We start from the raw sequence: 22445 nt of genomic DNA on the forward strand, positions 1-22445 counted from the left end.
CAAATACTCGCTAGAATTACATCCCCCCCCATACTCATCAGAATCACACCCCCCCCAAATACTCACCAGAATCAGATGCCCCCCAAATACTCACTAGAATCACATCCCCCCCCAAAACTCGCTAGAATTACATCCCCCCCAATACTCATCAGAGTCACACCCCCCCCAAATACTCACCAGAATCACATCCCCCCAAATACTCGCTAGAATCACACCCCCCCCCAAATACTCGCTAGAATCACATCCCCCCCCGTACTCGCTAGAATCACACCCCCCCCAAATACTCGCTAGAATCACATCCCCCCCCCCGTACTCGCTAGAATCACATCCCCCCCCAAATACTCGCTAGAATTACACCCCCCCCAAATACTCACTAGAATCACATCCCCCCCCGTACTCGCTAGAATCACATCCCCCCCAAATACTCGCTAGAATTACATCCCCGCCAAATACTCACCAGAATCACATCCCCCCCCCAAATACCCACCAGAATCACATCCCCCCCAAAATACTCGCTAGAATCACATCCCCCCCAAATACCCACCAGAATCACATCCCCCCCCAAATACTCACCAGAATCACATCCCCCCCGAATACTCGCTAGAATCACATCCCACCCCCAGATACTCATGAGAATCACATCCCCCCCCCCCCAATACTCGCTAGAATTACATCCCCCCCAAATACTTGCTAGAATCACATCCCCCCCAAATTGTGCGGAGGGTGTGGAGAGTCTGCAGAAGGATCTAGATAGGCTGGGCGAATGGGCCAGGAAATGGCAAATGGAATTTAATGTTGGCAAGTGTGAGGTGGTCCACTTTGGTAGGAAGAATGGTAGGAAGGACTATTACTTACGGGGCGAAAAACTGCAGCAGGCGACGGTGCAGAGGGACCTCGGGGTCCTTGTGCATGAGTCGCAAAAACCCAGCTTGCAGGTGCAGCAGGTGGTCAGGAAGGCGAATGGGATGCTGGCCTTCATAGCAAGGGGGATTGAATATAAAAGTAGGGAGGTCTTGCTGCAGCTGTATAGGGCATTGGTGAGGCCGCAGCTGGAGTACTGTGTGCAGTTTTGGGCGCCGCACCTGCGCAAAGATATTTTGGCCTTGGAGGGAGTGCAGAGGAGGTTTACTAGGCTGATACCGGAGTTGAGGGGGTTGAGCTATGAGGAGAGGCTGAATAAACTAGGCTTGTACTCGTTAGAGTTTAGAAGAATGAGGGGAGATCTCATTGAGACGTATAAGATGATGAATGGGATGGATAGGATAGAGGTGGAGAGACTCTTCCCGCTCAAAAAAGACAGTAGGACTAGGGGGCACAGCCTCAAGATAAAGGGGGGGCGGTTTAGAACGGAGTTGAGGAGGAACTTCTTCACTCAAAGGGTGGTGAATCTCTGGAATTCTCTGCCCGTTGAGGTGGTGGAGGCTGCCTCGCTAAATATTTTTAAGACGCGGGTGGATGGGTTTTTGATAAGCGAGGGGATTAAGGGTTATGGGGAGAGGGCGGGAAAGTGGAACTGAGCCGCGACAGATCAGCCATGATCTTATTGAATGGTGGGGCAGGCTCGAAGGGCTGGATGGCCTACTCCTGCTCCTATTTCTTATGTTCTTATGTAGGATCACGTCCCCTCCCCAAATACTCACCAGAATTACATCCCCCCCAAATACTCGCTAGAATCACATCCCCCCCCAAATACTCAGCAGAATTACATCCCCCCCCCAATACGCACCAGAATCACATCCCCCCCCAATTACTCGCTAGAATCACATCCCCCCCCCAAATACTCACTAGAATCACATCCTCTCAAATATTTGCAAGAATCACATTTCCCGAAATACTCACTAATGTAACATCCCCCCAAACTCTTGCTAGAATCGCATCCTCCCCAAATATCGCTAGAATCACATTCCCCTCAAATAGTCGCTAGAATCACATTCCCCTCAAATACGCGCTAGAATCACGTGCTCCCGAAATACACGCCAAAATGACATTGCACTCCCCTGCCCCCCACTCTTCACCCCTCTGAGCTGACTGTCTTAAAAATCTTTTTTCACTCTCATATTACTGCTAGAAACCCTATAAAAATGTTAAGCCTTGTTCAGTGAGGTGTAACTTGGTTTTTAACGATGAATAGTCAACTGAATGACTGGTTTAACCTTGAGAAGTTAGAGGAATGTTATTTACTTTCTCCATTATGATCAATTTCTTGATTTTTTTTTTCAATAGGTTTTTTAAATAATGCACTTCTCTCACGCTTCTTCCTGATGTTTCAGCTTTTACTTTGACTCCATTTGTATGTCCCAATTTATTTTGCTCCCTGTAAAGTTTTTGAAAAGTGGATTGATTATTCAGGCACTCTGCCTATTCCACCCGTGACAGGCAGTTCAACCACACCACCACCAGTGTCGCTAAATTATCAGGTTGCTTATCTAATGCCCAGTAATGGATGAGCAGAATTTTCCTCCAAGGAATTCTCGGGATCTCGAGATGACCACAGCTACTATATTCAGTTCTTAACTCTGTACCACCGTCCCTCTTTCTTGTAACTGTGAGGATTTTGGAGCCTTGGTGTCATTTCCTGTGTTGAGCTTCGAGCTTATGACCACATTTCTGCACAAACATCAAAACCACTTATTTCACCTCTAATTTCATCTGATCTCTCTCCTGTCTCAGCTCATCCACAGTTGGAATCTTCACCCAGCCCTTTGCTACTACTATGCTTGACTATTCCAATATACTCCTGGCTCTCTCCCTAATTTTAGTCTCTGTAAACTTGAGGTCATCCAAACTCTGCTGCCTTTGCCCTTGCACCAATTCTAGTCCCTCAGCATCAGTGTGCTCGCGGACCTACTTTGAGGCATCACTTAACTGGCAGTCAGTCACAAAATTCCTCCATGGTCTCAGCCCTTTCTATTATTCTGGCCTCTTGAGCATCCCCCATTTTAATTGGTCCACCATTCATCAAAGATACTTGGACAGCATCTTCCAAACCCATACTACTTCCAACTAGAAGGACGAAGGCAGCAGATAATGGAAACACCACCATCTGCAAGTTCCCTTCCAAGCCACTCATCATCCTGACTTGGAAATATATTGCCGTTCCCTCGCAGTCGCTGGGTCAAAATTGGAATTCTCTCCCTAAAGGCATTGTGGGTCAACCCACAGCATGTGGACTGCAACAGTTCAAGAAGCAGCTCAAGAAGGCAGCTCACCCCACCTTCTCAAGAGCAACTACGGATAAAGAATAAATGTTGGCCACCCAGCGATGCCCATGTCCTGCAAATGAATAAAAAATCATTGGTGGCCATGCTTTCAGCTGCTTGAGCCCTAAACTTGAATTCCACCTTTCTATCTGTCCTTAAAGCCCACTTCTATGGCCAAACTTTTGGCCATCTACTCTAACATTGTCCTCTGTGGCACAATGCCAATTTTTGCTTTTTAATGCTTCTAAGAAGTGCTGTGGGGCATGTTATAACATTAAAGTGCCTTATAAATACAAGTCGTTGTGCTTATTATTTTCTTGTTTGCTATTTTTGAAAATTCTTTTCTGTGATTGGCAAATTCAACAGCCTGACTGGATCAGTGCAACCTGCCTCTGGAAATCCCTTACAAACTGTACTATAATCAGTTGCATGGCAAAAGAGGTAATTGTTTCACCACAGTTATCACAAATTCTCTCAGGACAGCTTCTCCAAGGTCATCAGTGATCACCTTTACGTTAACTGACCGCAAATTACCAGCCAATATGTACAATATTGAAGTGCAATTTGATGTTTATGTTGTGGAAGGGACAGGTCAAGAAAACTAATAAGCCAAGATTTGATTTCCAGTGAAGTTGAAGTCTATAACAAATTCAAACTTCAACACATTCAGCACAATTTACATAGAAGTATAATTATGGATAATTGCTTGTTACCAGATTCATATTTGTCAACTCCATTCTATTTGTGTAATTTGAAATTAGTCTGGAAATGAGCCAGGAGTCCCGAGGATCACCAGCAATTCATTTCCAGAGCCTCACCTACATATTCAAGGGGAGAATTTCTCTTTCTTTTGCCTTCACAAAACGTTTTTAAAGTTAAAAACGTTAACTTGCAGTTGGTGGCCACAGGGAAGGTAGACGGACTCCATCACAGATTTTGTGGTAATGTTCTTCAGGCATTAACCTATCAAAAACTCTGACAACTGTTTTTGCCAGCCTTATTTTCATCCTCCAGTTTCTTGTTGAACCTTAAAACGTTGCCGTCATTACAGGGAATGCATGTAGCCTGTCAGATTGGTACCACCATCGTGATAGTTTTTGTGCTGTTGTGTTTCTGGGGCAGGTGCAACACGCTACCATAAGAAGGAAATATCTGACTCTATCTCCCAGTTTACGGCCAGATGTCGGTTCATGTTTGTTGTTTGAAACAAATTCGCCTTTTATGACTCATTTCACCATTTGATTTGATTTATTAATGTCACATGTATTAGTATACAGTGAAAAGTATTGTTTCTTGTCTGCTTTACAGACAAAGCAAACCATTCATAGAGAAGAAAAGGAGAGTGTGCAGAATGTAGTTTTACAGTCATAGCTAGGGTGTAGAGAAAGATCCACTTAGTGTGAGGTAGGTCCATTCAAAAGTCTGATGGCAGCAGCAGGGAAGAAGCTGTTCTTGAGTTGGTTGGTACGTGACCTCAGACGTTTGTATGTTTTTTTACTAGCATAGACATGATTTGGAAAAGAAGCTACCTCAGGAAAAATTCATTCAATGTTGTTTTTTATATCAGTTGATGATTAAGTTTCTCTGTGAAATATAGGAACCTCTTTTACGTCTCTGACCACTGTCAGCACGAGTTGTATTAGTTACTGCATTCCACTCCTCCAAAGGAGTGGAAATATTTCTAACGGTTTTATTTAAAATTCTAAAAAGTATTCAAATTTTTTCCTTGACTGTGGCTGCACTAATGATGGGAAAAAATTCAGATAATAGTATAAGGTCTCAGTAATAACCCACTAGTTGTATTCCACTCCCATGAATGGTACAAAATAACCCTGGATCACAATATCTGTGGTTACTTCCAAGTTTGATGGTACTCTTAATCTTATGACTTAATGGGACAATAGACAGAACAGTCACCAAGGGAAAATAGGAAGGCAGACAGTCATCTGGGAATACTCAAATCACATCATTCAGTGAAGCTGTTTTTTGATATAATATCTTTGCAAAGTCTGTCCTTATTAGATACTGTCATTTATATCACTTTGTGTTGTGTTCTTTAGCTTTGTTAAAGGATTACAAATACAAACCATCACGTTCTTAATTTTTTTAAGGTTTGTGAATTCAGACCAATTGGTGCCTTAAATGTTCAATATAAACTGCCTGCAACCAACCAGTCCTAGAAAATAAGTAAGGCAAGTAATTAGCAATAGTCCATAAAGTAAATCTAAAGTGTTCAGGCCCTAGTCTAGACTGATCCATGTGACAAAACAAACATGTACCCTCGGCTTTAGAGATATTTAGATTTGAGTGGTTGTTGCTGCCTTTTACATGGTACAATGAGATTGTCTTGTAGACAGAGTTTATTGCTGCTTTAAAAATGTGTGCACTCTACTGCTGCATGCCTCATTAATCTGTAACATTAGATGTCAATAACTTCCATAAAAAGGGTGTTAAGCTCCTCAGTCCCTTTGCCCTGGGCTGTTGAGTACAGGGTTTCCTGTAATTTACCAGCAGGGAGCTGTTGGAGTCCTGCTTTACTGAGCGTGGTTAAGAAAATGCTGAAGGAAAATTATAATGCCTCTTTGAATAGTTTAAATTGGTTTCAAACTTTTATCCCTGCTTTCTGTGTTCAGTTCATTTGGTAAGGGGCTTCTGAGTTTTTAGTTGTTTCTGTTTTTATAAAGATGGGAAACTCATATGCCGGGCAACTGAAGACAACGCGCTTTGAAGAAGTTCTGCACAGTTCTATTGAAGCCTCCCTGCGTTCAAACAACTTGGTCCCCAGGCCTGTCTTTTCCCAGTTATATCTAGAGGCTGAGCACCAGTTGACCTCTAATTTAGAAGGTAAGATCATGGCTGTTTTTTTGTTAAAAATGACACTAATACCTCTATAAGCCTAAGAACAGCTATGGAATTCACACATGCTCCTTTTTCAAAGAGCAAAGACTGATTAGTTTCCGTTTTTCAGATAGGTAGCACGCTTGTGGCTCAAATTAATTCTATGTAACCCTGCATTGTTTGAAGACTTGTAAGTGTGCAGTTTTGTCTTGTTCCATTTTCTGACCATTTGGTCATCATTATTGGTCCTTATCTAACATCACAGTTGTTCTGAGAAGAGAAATTTCAGAAATAGTCTGTAATACAGCCTTTAAAATTATTCACTTGTATATAGCAAACATGCAGGATTTTCCCCCTGTACATTATTTTACATTTAAGTTTTAAAGCTGGGAAATTTGTTAACACTGTGCCTATTTTACTTGTGTAAAATGGGCACCCATGCTGTCAAAAAGTGAGTGTTGAGAGTGATGTTCCTTGCCAGAATTCTTTGCATGTCATTTGGTAAACACTTTAGTGTAGGCATTCAGGGCCTGCACTGAAACGAGTTGTTAGGTTTTTTGCATATGCAAATAGTGGGTGGTGGGGCGTTCAACAACTCTTTGAGCAAGAATACAGCTGCTACTTTGCCCATTGTGAGCAGTTTACCTAAGTTTATATGCAATCTAACTAGCAATCGTTAAAAGGCCAGCTGGAGGCTGCCACCAAAAAGTAAACTAAAAAAGAAACTTTTCTGAATGTGGAGTTGGGTGTAGCCAGGTTGCTCCTTCCAGTTCCGCAAGAGCCCTGAACATTGTCGCCAGCATCCTCCCAATTGCTGCTCTTCTGTTTGCCCATTTCCCCCCCCCCCCCACCTTCTGATTGTCCTAGCTGTTCACCCTCTTCACCCCATTCTCCCACCCTCACAATCCACATATAATTAATAGCCACTGCCAGGGCCGATACCAATGACCCAACTTCATCCTTGTGGAATAGGTGAATTACCTCTCAATACCCAGTGGGCATCTGCAGCTCGTTGGCAGCATGTTGTTGAGATCCTAGTACCAATTTCTTGTGAACTGTGGGCATTTTAGCACATGCTGACAGCATTGTGCCTATTTCAAGCCAAAAAAGGAGCAAAGTAAATTTCCATTCCAGAGTGTAAAAGAATGACTAAATAAACGTTGCATTTATTGTTGGGTGCTCCTTACAGACAAAAGAATCATCAACAGGCCACAAAGCAAAGTGTAGAACATGAGCCAACTCTTAATTCAAGATCACCGAATTCAAATTATATCATTATGCAAATTTTTACTGTGCTGTACTCTATATATCTGAACTAAAATGGAATTAATCAAATATTTCATACAAACTTAGGTGTGGACTGTATTGAGATAAATTAATTTTTCAGTTGTAGTAACAAGGCTCGTCTTGCATACGAGGGTGTCTGCTTTAAATTTAATGTATACAGAGTCAATGCTTCCATTGCTGGTCTGGATTAATCAATTGTCGCAGATGCCGACAATTGTTAGCTATTAAGCAACTCATTCATTTTATGTTTTTGCTGCATATGTGCATTTGATTTTGTAGTGTTTCAGATGCTGAAGGATCAGCATTTTTAGAGCAGAAAGAGGCCCTTTGGCCCATTGTATCTGCACCAGACATTAAGCATCTAATCCCATTTTCCAGCACCGATCCCTGCGGTGCACCACTGGACACAGGCTTCAAAAACAACTTTCAACTATCACCCTCTGCCTCCTGCCACTAAGCCAATTTTGGATGCAGTTTGCCAAATTACTGTGGATCCCATGGACTCTTAGCTTCTTGATCTGTCTCCCGTGTAGGACCTTGTCAAAAGTCTTACTGAAGCCCATATAGACAACATCAAGTGTACTACCCTTCCTTATACACTTAGTCACTTCCTCAAAAGTTCAATCAAATTTGTTAGACATGATTTCCCCCTGACAAAACGATGCTGAACTATCCTTGATTAACCTTTGCCTCTCTAAGAGGAGATTGATTCTGTCCCTCAGAATTTTTTCAATAATTTCCCTACCAATGGAGTTATACCTGTAATTACCTGTTTTTTTTCCCTACTTCTCTTCTTTAGTAATGGTGCCACATTAAATGTTCTCCTGTCTTCTGGCACCTCTCCTGTGGCCTGAGGATTTGAAAATTAGCAACAGAACCCCTGTAGTTTTCTTCTTTACCTCGCACAACAGTCTAGGATGGATGTCATCTGAGTCTGAGGATTTATCTACTTTTAAGTTTGCTAAAACTGCTAATGTCTCCTCCCTCTAAATGTTAATTCAATTATATCCCCCTCCCTAATTTCTGTACCTACAGTGTCATTTTCAATAGTGAACCTATGCAAAATGCTGATTCAACACCTCACCTAGATCTTTCAGCCCCTCACACAGATTGCAAAGTTGCTCCCTTATGGACCCTATTCTTCCCTTGTTACCCTATTGCCTTTAGAATACCTATCAAACACCTTGGGATTTTCCTTTATTTTGCTCGCCAGTGTTTCTTTCATGCCTCCTCTTGGCTCTCCTAATTTCTTTTGCAAGTACCCACCTTTCTATAATCCTCCAAGGCATCCAATGTTTTGAGCCCCTTGTATCTGCCACAAACGCAACTGCAATAGCAAATCTCCCTGCAAAGTTGTTGGTCCCGTTCCGGTTCAGGTGCAACCTGTCTGACTCGTACAGGTTCCGCCTTCTCGAAAAAGAGACTCAGTAATCCAGGAAACTAAAGTCATCCTCTTGCACCATCTCTTTAGCCACACATTCATCTGCTCTGCCCTCCTATTCCTATACTGACTAGCATGTGGCACTTGGACTAACGTAGAGATTACAATCTTTGAGATCCTGCTTTTCAATCCGTTACCTAGCTCTCTAAACGCCAATTAGAGGACTTGATCCCTCTTTCTATCAATGCTGTTGGTACCAATATGAACCATGACCTCTGACTGCTCACTTTCATCTTTCAGAATGTCCTGCAGCCATTCAGTGATATTCTTGCCCTTGGCACCAGGGAAGCAACACACCATCTTGGCCACAAAAATGCCTGTCTGCACCCCTCATTGCTGAATCTCCTACCCCTATCTCTCTTCCACTCTTACTCCTCCGCCCTTGTGCCACCCACAATGGTTAGCCACCCACAGGGCTGTGATCCTGGCTCTGGCTGCATTCCCCAGAAGAATTGTCACCCTCACCATTTTTCAACGCAGAAAAAGCACTCAGGGGCTTTCCTGACCACCTGTATGTCTCCCTTCTTCTGATTGACGGTCATCCATTCCCCCTCTGACTGCACTTCCTTAAGTTGTGGAGTGACCACGTCTAAAACTGTGCTATCTACTCTCGAACCTTTCAGCCTCGCAGATGCACCACTATGCGCCCGGCTGACGCTCAAACTCTGAATCCCAGCTCTCAAGCTGGGCGAATAGTGGTGCTTCCTGCACATGTGGTCATCTACACAACAAGGTGTACCTTGTCCTTTATAATTGCTCTCTTGGGTAACCTAGAGTGATGTATCATTAGTTGACAGTGTTGCCCTGAAAACTGCATTCAGTGGATAAGCTAACCAAACTGACTGGAGCTTAATACCACTAAAGTGAGACTGATTTTCCTGAGCCTCCTCTGACTCCATGTGATAAAGGGCCTGAAATCTGCCACATCTTTCTAGCTCTGGGATAGCCCCTACTTGCAATCCCGGACAATTTGAATCTCCCGGGGTCAGCCTGCAGCTGTTCTACTTCTCTGACCAGGGTGACCGGATGTTCTGGCTGATTGAAGTATAAACTTACAGGGTTTATACCAAAATGAGAACGCTGCTTCTGGTCTGTGGTGACTCAGAGCTGGGCCACAATGCTAAACATTCCTGAGTACTCTTGGATGTATTTCCAACATAAGCTGAGTTGAGGAAAATCACATCCTGTCTTATTAGTATGGTTCCTTATGGTCTTCATCCTCTGCAGGCACAGATCAAGATCTTCATGTTGGAGTATGATAATGAACATATGAACATGTAGTTTGGGAAAATATATTAATTATGTGCTGTCCAGAAAGATTAAAGTTTAGTTCTCAGCATGTCCTAACATATATAGCATATAAGGAGCATTTACCTCATTACAAATATTCTGTTTTTAAGAATTCAACAGTAACTAATGGCAGCACAGTGGCACAACGGTTAGCATTGCTGTCTCACAGCACAGGGACCCAGTTCAATTCCGGTCTTGGGTGACTGCCTGTGTGGAGTTTGCATGTTCCCACAGTGTCTGCTTGGGTTTCCTCCCAGACTCCAAAGATATACAGGTTAGGTGGATTGACAATGTCAAATTGCCCCTAATGTCAGGGGGATTAGCAGGGTAAATATATGGGGCAGGATTGCTGGTGCAGACTCGATGGGCCTTCTTCTGCATAGTAGGAGTTCTATGAATGTGAAATTTAGTCAGATTAACTGGTCACAAATTTGGAAATGTTGGGCAGAATTGAATTTTTGTACTGGTAATACAGATGGCTTTCTACCTAACACAGCTTGCAAAAGACCAGGAAACGAGGAGGAGGAGGAGGACGATGGATCAGAGTCCAGTAGCCCTCTCATTCCGTATCAAATGAAGCCTCCCCCTGAAGGGTGTTGTACCACTGATGGTAAGTACAGAAAGCTCTTGCTGAAAGGATCCTGGTTTTCTGTGGAATTTCGTGTTATCAAGAGTGACTGATAATTGAGGGCAATCAACCTGGCCATAATAAGTTCTTTTCTTGGGAAATATAGGAAATAACTGAGGACAAGGTGGGACAAGAGCTGGTTTAGGGATTGAATGAGCATTGAGACTTTTTTCCCTCCTTTTAAAAAAAGTACATGATATCAAATCATCCCATCTTTCTCTTGCCTAATTACATACATACAATAACTTTTGAATTTTATTTCCCTCTCTCCCCTATCTTACTGGTTTCTCTCGCATTAAGACACACACTGGGGAGAATGGTACTGAACTTGTTCCAACACTTAACACTGCTTTTATGGCACTGAATGATATTTGAGAATAGTTTATTGGTATTTCTAATGTTTCCAGTGTTGTTTTGCAATTGCATTGATCCTACTTCCACTGGACTCTACGGTTATTCAGATGTTAACTGTGTCATGATGGAATGACGTGATAGAGACTTTGTTGTTTTTTTTTAACTGATTTTATTGTGAATTATTTTGACTGTATAATCTACAGTCACTCAAGGCTGAGTCTCAACTTCTCTGAGAATGACGTTTGTAGCCTGAAAACTTGGTAAGCTTGTGGTCATGTGTCTTGGGATAACAAAACCCAGTTTGATGTTTGGAGTGTTCTACATTCAGACTTGATTTTAATTTTGAAAGCATAAAGCAAATGTGTTAAACAAAAGCTGAACAAACAAATGAGTTGGTATTGTAAGCTTGTGCATTTTATGCAGTTTGTCTTTTTTACATGTTTTTCTATAATGTGTCTGAGCTACTTTTCATCCTTATATCTATTGTTTCATGCCCAGTAAAGACGTGTATTCACAAATATAAGCACAGACTCTGTTAAATAGAGAATTCTCTAGAATTGCTTTTTATTTTAAAAAGGGGTATGCAAAGTCTGCTGCTTTGGCTGCCCAGGGTCAGGTGATCATTGCAATTTCTGCATAGAACTACCTCAAGTCTATAAAATCCCTTATTTAATGATCACGGGTGAAGTGTTTCTCATGAATGGACATATCAAGATAAATCCAATTGTGAAATTCACACCTTTGTGGATTTACCCAAAATGCAAAATTTATGGGCTCTTGGATTCCCTGTTCCCAGCTCAAAATAACAGAGGGCTACAGAGAAATCAGTTCATCATAGGTAGGCGTGAATGTCAGCATCCATCCTTCATTGTGGCTTTGAACTTCGGATCATGTTGGGTGGGTAATAGAAGTATTTTGATCGTGTGGTCACCTTATCGAAACTGTGTTCAGATAATCAATCTGAATCTGCTTATTCCAAGCACCAGGGAGGACCAGTCAGTCTGCAAACAGGGTTGCAATATATAACAACAGCAGTGTAACATCAGTGTCTAATACTAAAGGCAGCAACATCAGAAGGTATCTAAGCTTGTTCTTTTTCAAGTTCACCGGTATAGAAAATCAGCCTCCCAGTAACAAGACTACAAGTAACCAGCTTTGTGATTTGCTGAAAATCCACTTCTCCAAGGCAATCCTGCGATGACTCTGATATCAAACTTTGATTATTGATTCACCCAGCTAAGAAAGGAGAAGAAGCCCTTCTTCTACAGGCCTGCACCGAGATGAGCCAGTCACGGTTCTTACAAACTGTGTTCATTTCTTTGTAACTTGTAAAAGTGTCCCATCACCATGAGCTGTATTTGCCTCTTGTGTGTGTCTGTGAGTGGTGAGTGAGTCATCTTGGACGGAATCTTACCAGAATTTAGCAGAGTCAGTTTTGGCATGATTAAACCGAGTGATTCTGACCAAATCTTATGCCCCATTAGGAAATGTTTTTATGCACAAATGTGTTTTTATGCCAGGCTCATGATGTGCTCCCTCTAATTTGTCCCCTCCCCTCCCCCCACCAACAACCCCCCAGTCCCACTCCTCCCCCCACCCCCCCATAATTGTTACCGTCATTGGAAAGGCCCATATAAATGGCTCCCCAGCAATTAATAGAAATCATAGAAACCTTACAGTACAAAAAGAGGCCATTCGGCCTATTGTGTCTGCACCGACCACAATCCCACTCATGTCCTACCCCCATATCCCTACATATTTTACCCACAAATCCCTCTAACCTACCCATCTCAGGACACGAAGGGGCAATTTTATTAGCATGGCCAATCAACCTAACCCGCACATTTTTGGACTGTGGGAGGAAACCAGAGCACCCGGAGGGAACCCACGTAAACACAAGGAGAATGTGCAAACTCCAGCGACTCAAGTCAGGAATCGAACCCAGGTCCCTGGAGCTGTGAAGCAGCAGTGCTAACCACTGTGCTACCATGCCACTTGTTCCAGAACAAGTCTAGATGGTAGTAAGGAAGTCTGCGCTTTGCTTTTTGAAGAGAGCCTTCACCAGACTGCTGGATGGTGTGCAACAGAATTGGAATTCACTCTTCCCCTCGGTCCAGAAGCAGACTTTCTGGCAGGGTCATCGCCCCCCACCTGGGATGCTGTGGCAGCCCTTGTGAGTGCCAGCTCATGCTAAAAGAGGAAGGCTCAGCAGTTTTCGTTCAGCTAGAGTAAGACCTCCAGTTTCTCTCTGGATCCCCTTGCACACTCCTCCCACCTCCAACTCTACATTTCACCCAGCCATCTCGAGAACTGACAACACCCACCAATGCTGTCTCTATCTTTGATTTGATTTAATTTGATTTATTATTGTGTGAAGTTAATGTAAAATAAGTATATTTTAAAATCATATTGTCTGTAGATCTTAGCTCTCATTGTGGCACCAAGTTGTTTGAGAAGTCCCTGAAGTGGCTTAAATGGGAGTTGTTTATTTTTACTTTGGGAATTAGTTTTATGACTCTGCTTTGTCAGAAGGAAGCATGTTTGCAGGTCAGGTGACAGGAGGTCTTCCATTTTTTGTTTTGAGCTGCCGAGTTTAGTTTTAGAAGGGACGTTAGGCTGGAAAGAAGTGTCTCTCTCTCTCTCTCTCTCCCTAATTTTGGGAAATGCTGCTGGCTAGCTAAAAATCTTCCTGGATTAGGAACTGTGCTGTTGGTGGTTTGACCAGAGAGTCTCCGGGGTGTTCTGCGAAGCTGTACTAACTTCAAACCGTCCTGAATGTCTCAGGAGAACTGAAGTGTTCATCAAAAGGACTCCGTTCCAGTATCACGTGAACATTAGTCTTTGCTGTGTTAAACCTGTGGAAGGATTTTTTTTGTTGATGGGATTGGTTTGATTAGAACATCTTAGATATTTTTGTTAAGGGTTATACAGTATCGTGGTTGTTTTGTTTTTGTTTGTAATTGATAAAAGTCATTGCTAATTTTCTTTCCAAACATGTTAACTATATTCTTACATAAATTTTGTTTGATAAAAGCTCCCTGGTCGGCCATTTGAATCATATGTGAGATGAACCATATCATGCTTATCCTAGCTAAATTCAAAACTTATGATCCAGGCGGGCTCTATAAAACACTTAGGAGTTTCTGACCTAAACTGAGAAGGGTCATCTAGACTGGAAACATCGGCTGTACTTGCTCCACAGATGCTGTCAGGCCTGTTGAGATTTTCCAGCATTTTTCCGCAAGAAGGAACTACTCAGTTGATAACTAGTTTTGCAACCTGAGAAATTCCATTACATCTTGGGTAAATAGTCCTGCATATCAATCACAAGCATCGAAGGTCTGAAAATTCCATAAATTAATCTGCCCAAGGTTCAGATTTCTTTCAAGTTCTCCAGCATGCATTCATTGTAATATGATCATTTTCATGTAGTAGCCTTTCAGCTTAAGCAATACATACTTCTCTTTGCTATCTGGGGGACATAGAGCAATAGTTATGTTTCTGGTTAAAATAATGCTTCTAATAAGTTAGTTTCTGGTGAGTGGGTTATCAATTTTACAGATATTCCTGGTATAAAATTAAACCACAAGTAACAATAACTATTGAACTGTTTCTAGCACAAGAGGGGCAGCACAGTGGTACAATGGTTAGCTGTAGGTTAGCCAGGCACCTGGATTCAATTCCCGGCTTGGGTCACTGTCTATGCAGAGTCTGCACATTCTTGCTGCATGGATTTCCTCTGGGCACTCGGGTTTTCTACCACAGTCCGAAAGGTGTATTGGTTACATGCTTTGGCCATGTTAAATTCTCTCTTGGTATAGCTGAACAGGCGCCGGAGTGTGGCGACTAGGGGATTTTCACAGTAACTTCATTGCAGTGCTAATGTAAGCCTACTTGTGACATCAATGAATCAGCTTTAAATAAGGAGATCTTGGCCATCATCTTTTTCAGTTATTTTCCCTCTTTCTTTTGCCTGATTTATCGCATCTGCCTGCAGAGAACGGGTAGGTCTGCTCCTTACGAAACAACGTAGTTTCTAAGTTAACTAAGCAGTTAATCTGGCAGTTACTTACTATTATCTTTTTTACTTCTTCCCTTCAGAAACCCTTTGCCTTGATTTCATTCACATTTCACCTCATTGATATAAACAAGTTCATTGTTTTGTTTGTACAAAAGCTTAAAACTACTTACCTGTTTCTACTGGAATAAATCAAGTAATTGGCCAAAAATCTATCTTTAATGCTGTTTCACATATTCAGGATTGGTCCTACATGTTCAAAGGTTCACCTGTATGCACCACAAGTCAACTTTTACCATGATTTAAGTTAAAAAGTTTACTTTATTTATTTTTGTCATAAGTAGGCTTACATTAACACGGCAATGAAGTTACTTACTATGAACTCTCCTAGTCACCACATTCCAGCGCCTGTTCAGGTACACCCGAGGGAGAATTTAGCATGGCCAGTACACCTAACCAGCATGTCTTTGTGGGAGGAAAACAGAGCACCTGGAGGAAACACACGCAGACACGGGGAGAACGTGAAGACTCCACACAGACAGTGACCCAAGCTGGGAATTGAACTTGGGTCCCTGGCACTGTGAGGCAGCAGTGTTAACCACTGTGCCACCATGCTGCCCGATTTTCTGATGCCAAACTCTGCATTGTGGTTGCATGAGTTGCCATAACAACAGCAACTGGCCTGTACAGGGAAAGCTTACATATTCACAGTGCAGAAAAGTTTAAGAACCTGGACAGGATAAAAATGAGTAATTCTGATTTTAAAAAATCACACTTATGATAAAATGAATTGATGTATAAAATAATACTAAATGCAGGACAAGATATATTCATACCTTTTCTGTGTTGTTCTAGCTATAGTTATGAATTTGTGCTGCGTATTTAAATTTTCTAACAGGTACAATATTTTGTAGTTGACCGTGCTCGCCATATGAATGAGATTGTTTGACGAGATGCAGACCAGTTAGTTTATAAATGCTGAAATTCATTGCCGCTGCTTGCAATTCTTGCTGCTTCAGCTCTGATGAAGGGTCATCCAGACTCAAAATGTTGGCGCTATTCTCCCTCCACAGATGCTGTCAGACTGGCTGAGAATTTTCCAGCATTTTCTGTTTTTGCTTCTTTTCAGGCCTGAGGAAGGAAAATGATATTGTTTTAGTCTGATGCTGACAACTTTTTGTTTTAGGCTTCTGTCAGGCAGGAAAGGACTTGCGACTTGTTTCTGTTGCGAATGAGCAGATTGAGGTGCCATCAGGATTCCTACTAATTGGTGCCAAGTCTCCCAACCTTCCTGAGCACCTTTTAGTTTGTGCTGTGGATAAACGATTTTTACCAGACGATAATGGCCGAAATGCTCTCTTGGGTAAGATTCTTCTTTGTCACAATATCTTTCATATTCTTAATACGAAGAAGTTATTGTTTACGTGAAGCTACGTCCGGATGTAGCCCCAGTTCATGGTTAGGTCAGCTCAGGCCAAACTTATCTTCGCCAGTTTTAAAATAAAATGGTTGGGGTGCAAATTTTGCATTCAGTTTGATCATTTAGTAATAGAAATACAATAGAAATCTGCAAAATCAAAATCCTGCCTTCAACCTGTCCCATTCCCAAGTGCAATAATGTGGATGGCAGGGTGGCACACAGTGGTTAGCACTGTTGCCTCACAGCGCCAGGGACCCAGGTTCAAACCCAGCCTTGGGTGAGTGTTTGTGTGGAGTTTGTACATTCTCCCCTTGTCTCCATGTGTTTCCTCCAAGTGCTCTGGTTTCTTCCCATAGTCCAAAGATGTGTGGATTAGTTGGATTGGCTGTTGTAAATTGTGCTCAGTGTCAGGGAAATTAGCAGGGTAAGTATGCGGGGTTACAGAGATAGGGCCTGGGTGGGACTGTTGTCGGTGTAGGCTCGATGGGCCAAATAGCCTCTTCCTGCACTGTAGAGGTTCTATGAAATTGTCAGCTGAAGGGCTAAAAAATGAAACTTTCAACCCTTCAGGGAATAAAATTAAATAATAAACCACCTTATTCAATCTAAAAGTGATTTTTTTTTTAAGTACGTTCAATAAAATGTGCATTTGGCTAGATTGTTTGTTCATATCAGTTTATCTGGTTGAACTCTTAACAAACTGCAGCACTTGAAAGGCAAACAAGATGAGAGGTCACATGATTTTTAAAATGGTTTTCAATTGAAAGAAAATACATAAGCCTTTTAAATTTAATAAGTAATTATGATTCAAACATTTTGCCATAACAACATCAGTTTGCATTTACACAGCTCCTTTGGTAGAACCGACTGCTGAACAATATATGACTGTAAACCACATAAGGGCAGATGACCAAAAGCTTGGAGACAGAGGTAGATTTTGCAGAGTGACTTAAAAATGGAGACAGAGGTGAAGTGATTTAGCAACGGAACCCAATAGCTTGACGACTGAAGGCAAGGGATCCATTGGTGGAGTGATCAAAATTAGGGATGCTCAAGAAGCCAGGAAAAAGAGGAGTGCAGATATCTCAAGAAGATCGTAGGGCTGGAAGAAATTACAGAGATATGGAGGGATGTGGCCATCGAAGAATCTGAAAGCAAGGATGAAAATTTTAAACGTGAGGTTTGCTTAATCAGAAGCCAAAGCAGAGAGGAGGATGACCAAGTTTTTGTGCAAATTATATCATGGGCAGCAGAGTTTAGATGACCTCATTTTGAGCACTCAGAAGAAAATAAAATGCACATTTGCACAATCTGTTTTTCCAAGGAGCAAAATTTTTAAGAAGCCTGAGAGAAACTATGTTCGTGTTCACCATCAGGACTTGAAAATTCCATGGTCAGAATTTGATGCTTCCACTGGGGGTGGGATGGCAGGTGTATGAAGATGTAAAATTTTTGTCATCTAACAAATGGCTGCTGCCTCTGTTGATACTTTAGTTGCTATGTGAGAGGCATTGCTGAATCATTGAAACTCTACAGTGCAGAAAGAGGCCATTTGGACCCTTGAGTCTGCACTGACCACAATCCCACCCTGGCCCTACTCCCATATCCCTATATATTTACCCGCCAATTCCTCGAACCTACGCATCTCAGAACAGTAAGGGGCAATTTTAGCATGGCCAATCAACCTAACCCACACATCTTTGGGCTGTGGGAGGAAACCGGAGCACTTGGAGGAAACCCTCGCAGATACGAGGAGAATGTGCAAACTCCACACAGACAGTGACCCAAGCCAGGAATTGAAAGCAGGTCCCTGGAGCTGTGAAGCAGCAGTGCTAACCACTGTGCTACCATAGCACCGTGACGTGCTATCGTCACTTCACTTGACGAAGGAGCAGTGCTTCGAAAACTTGTGATTTCAAATAAACCTGTTGGACTAGAACCTGGAATCATCTGACCTGTCATCTTGTTCACTCCAGTCCAACACCGGCATCTCCACATCATAATGCTAAATACATATTCATAATTTTCGCAGAACACTGACAGCTCTTAAGCTCTTGATGCACCATTCTCTCATTTAAATAAAGTCCTTGCTGTGATGCATTGACACTGGTTGAATTTTGTGGGTCGACTGTGTTTATACTTTATGTTAATCCCTGTTTCCCTGTTGTTTTGCTATGAGACCATTGCAGTTAGATACCAAAATACTTCAATCTTTAGGACACATTACGTTGCAGTTTGTGTCCACATGCAGCAAGAGTTGACCAACATTCAGGCTTGGACTGATATGTAGCATTCACGCCAGAGAAATGCGAGGCTAATGACTATTTGTAGCAAAAGAGAGTCTAACTATCACCTTTTGATGTGCAATGGCATTGCCACTGCTGAATCCCCCTCTGTCAACATCCTTGTGATTTCTGTTGACCAGAAACTTAACTGGACTAGTCATATAAATGCTGTGGGGGCAATTCTAATAAAACATTTCCAAGTGTCGAATTTTGCATGAAAACTAGTGTAAATCGTGCTGTTTTTTTCCAATGGGAGTTCCAAAATTAATCTCCCACACTCTGTGCACTGCTGAGTGCACTAACATAAATCATGCAGAAAAGCTGTGGGGCCTATTTCTGCAGGAGAGGCTGGCAGCACAGCCCTGAAGGGGCCACTGTACATGCGCCGACCTGTCAGTGCTGGGATTGACGCATGCTCAGTGATCCTGCACTGCCAACCTCCTAATTGCTGGCCAACGACCCATGCAACGTTGGCCCTCACTGCCCCATCACCCATTTGACTACCCAACCCTATGGGGAGTCCTGATTGCCCCCTTCCTCACTCCAGCAGGGTTGAGCCACCAACTCCCCAAAGGTGGGGAGCTATTTTAAGTCCCGCTGGAGTGAAATACTCCTAGCAGCGTGGGAGAGGCTTGCGGACCTGGAGACTTCGATCCCGGGCCTGCTAATTATATGTAAATGTCCCGTTGAATGCGTAATGCAGCTCTGTGCCTATTTCTGGCGAAGAGGAGAGAGGCGCTTGGAGCTGGACGCCCAGCCGCGGATCACGGTATTGGATGGGAGAATCGCCCCCTCTGATTATAAGAGCAGGTCAGAGGCTGGAAATTCTGTGGCAAGTAACAGTCAATCTGATGTCCCAAAGATTTGGGTACCTTTGTATGGACAATGCCTACGTAAGGAGTATAATGGGATGTTCTCACTTGCCTTGATGAATGGAGCTCCAACAATATTCAAGTCAATGGGGCTGAATAGTATTTGTCTAGAGGGATTCTCTAACAGGCATGAGGCCCCTAACATATGTTTTATGGTGATCAAATACCTATATATAGGCTCCATAGGTTTACGAGTAGGACTAACATCTGCTTGAGTGGCACCCTGTCCACCATGTTAAATGTTCAATATGGCAGCAGTATGGACCATGTGCAAGGTGCACTGAAGCAACTCACCAAGATCCTTCCACAGCAACTTCCTAATCTATGACCTCTACCATATGGAAGAATATGTACAGCAGACTCCTGGGAACACCATCATCTGAAAGTTACCCTGCAAGTCAGGCAGCATCCTGACTTGGAACTATTGTTGTCCAGTCAAAATCCTGGAACTCCCTCCTTAACAGCAAAGCTGGGTATAGCTACACCTGGTGGACTGCAATGGTTCAAGGTAATTAGGGAAGGAAAATAAATGCTGGTTAGCTCGTGCCTCCCAGGATGAATGAAAAGAATCATATTTCTATATTACTTGTAGACAGAATGCACCTCAATTTTTAACAGGTGCTGGCTTCCTTTAAGAGACACTTGAGACATCTGAATGACTTTTAATGAGGCCCCAGCTCTAACTTTATCTGTAAGGGACTGTATCAACAGGTATTTATTGTGCACTTCTACCTCTTGCTTGACTGTTCTGGGTGTGATCTTGTCTAAACTTTAAGATTGATACTACGTGCATTTATGAGGCATAGGTGAGGATTTATTTTGTCCCATCAATCCAATTCTCTTCAGCAATGTGACACATCTGGATAATGCAAGCTATTCTGAAGTCTTGTAAGTAGAAAAAAGCCACATAAGATGCATTGCATGAAAAGTTCATATAAAGCATCTCATCCGAGCTAGTCTCTGCTGAGCCAGCAGCATTCGAGAGTGGGACTTTCACCCCAGCGTGTTAGTTATAGGGGAAGGCCTGGTGCTGGCTCACCATTTCCTGATTGGCTCATGCTTCAGTGGGCCTTCCTGGGAACGGACAGCCTGGGCCTCCCATCACTTTTCCATCTGACAGCCTCAACAAGATCCTACCCTTGATGTCTATTCTTTCCAAAGACACTCGTATACGATTGGCTAAACACATTTTGGGTTTATTTATTGAGATTAAGCACATGAGATATGCAAAGGTAAAAAGCTTGAAGACACCGGTAGAGCTTTGTGTGCTTTGTCCTGCTTACAAACAAGGCAAAATTGAGATTGGATCACATGATACACTTCCCTTCTCATGAGGGCTTGCCGCTATCCCTGAAAGGCTTATTACAACCAGGTCAATGACCTTTCATTAGGTTGGGACTGGTCATGCGCGTTAATTCTTTTTTTCTCTTTATAGATATTATCAGACCTGCTGAGTATTTCCAGCATTTCTTGAATTTATTTTATCTGCAACATATTGCTTTTGTGGGACTGATTAAAAATCTATAAGATTATGTTCTAATAACTCTGCCCAATGGCACTGATTCAAGGCAGCTTTTAATTGTTCCATCACTTGGCCATGTCTTCAGCCTCAGGCTTGCTGGGCCTCAGCTCTGGAATATCCTTCCTACAGCTGTCCACCTCTTTCTTCCATTAAGGCATTTCTTAAAACCTCCTTCTTTGACCAAACTTCCAATCATCTGAACTCATATTTTCTTCGGTAGCTTGGTGTCATATTTTGTTTCACAATGCTCCTGTGAAATACATATATATTGTATAAATTGTTGTGGTAGACATTGTGTTTAGTAATCTGCAAGTTAGTTTGACTAGTGAATATAATCTCTAGGTTTACTTGTGGCTTTAAAGTAGGATGTTTGGGAGTGAGTTCTACTTGTTAGAAAAGGATGGTATAAATTTACAGAATGAACTGGGAAGTGGCAAATAGATAAAATGTATAAAGGTACACAAGTGTGGAGTTATATATCTGGGGAAGAAAGTCAAAGAAAAGATCGTGTATATGGTGACAAAACTCTGTTCGGCATGGCTAAAGAGAGAAAACTAGCAGTTAAATAAAGCCCTGAAAGTGGGATAAAGCCATACAAATGGCCAAAGCGTTTTTGGTTGGCAGTGTTCATTTTTGCCGCATCACTAGGGGGAAGCACTTCCTGCACAAGCTAGCAGGGTTAAAGTGCACAAGTTGACTTGATACAGACTAAACTAACAACAAAGTTCAAGTTATCCTTTTTCACGCCTGTGCAGTCTTTAATCAATTTGAAATTTCTTGTATCTACGACTACCTCAGATTTATTACCCATTCCCTTTTAAAATATGCTCCGGACAGTTCAGTTAATGGGGAAAATAGATAATCAGGAATTTTAATTAAATCCTCAACTTCCAACCTTTTAGGAAAAAAAAGAATGTGAATCGACTATTCAATAAAGAATTACTACTCATTGTGTGACCCAAAACAAAGACCCTGGGATTAAGATTCTGATTACCTACCCAGGGGTTTCTTGCATTGAGCATGAACACGTTGGGTCTGATACGAGGAGGTAACACTCTCTTGTAACTAAGATCCCAGTACCCATTAGGGACTGGAATGAATTGCTGCTGGAAAATTATGTTTCTCTTTCCTCTCAGTTATTTGTTGCAGTGAAAAGGATGCCAATCACATTGTGCTTGTTCCAAACTACAAACAGTCACCATGCCCTGGCGGCTGCAATGTGGGTCAAGTGTGCACGTGCAACTGCAACTGATACTTTCCCAGTTGGCGGCAGGAGTTATAGTATTTTAG

At 42.3% G+C, this 22445-nt stretch overlaps 1 protein-coding gene across 3 annotated transcripts in view; it reads left to right on the forward strand.

Moving 5' to 3' along the window:
* The window catches only part of greb1 (growth regulating estrogen receptor binding 1), a 264880-nt gene that overhangs the window by 111156 nt on the left and 131279 nt on the right, over nt 1-22445 (forward strand). For 2 of the 3 annotated variants that reach the window (XM_080192166.1, XM_080192168.1), the window contains exons 3-5: nt 5885-6044; nt 10553-10666; nt 16243-16419. In XM_080192166.1, the coding sequence (XP_080048292.1) occupies nt 5885-6044; nt 10553-10666; nt 16243-16419 (451 nt within the window). The remainder of the gene's footprint in view (nt 1-5884; nt 6045-10552; nt 10667-16242; nt 16420-22445) is intronic. The other variant, XM_080192167.1, reaches the window with a different exon arrangement.

Source organism: Carcharhinus amblyrhynchos, chromosome 7, assembly GCF_965287045.1.
Source record: "Carcharhinus amblyrhynchos chromosome 7, sCarAmb.v2.hapA, whole genome shotgun sequence".
Classification (NCBI taxonomy): Eukaryota; Metazoa; Chordata; class Chondrichthyes; order Carcharhiniformes; family Carcharhinidae; genus Carcharhinus; species Carcharhinus amblyrhynchos.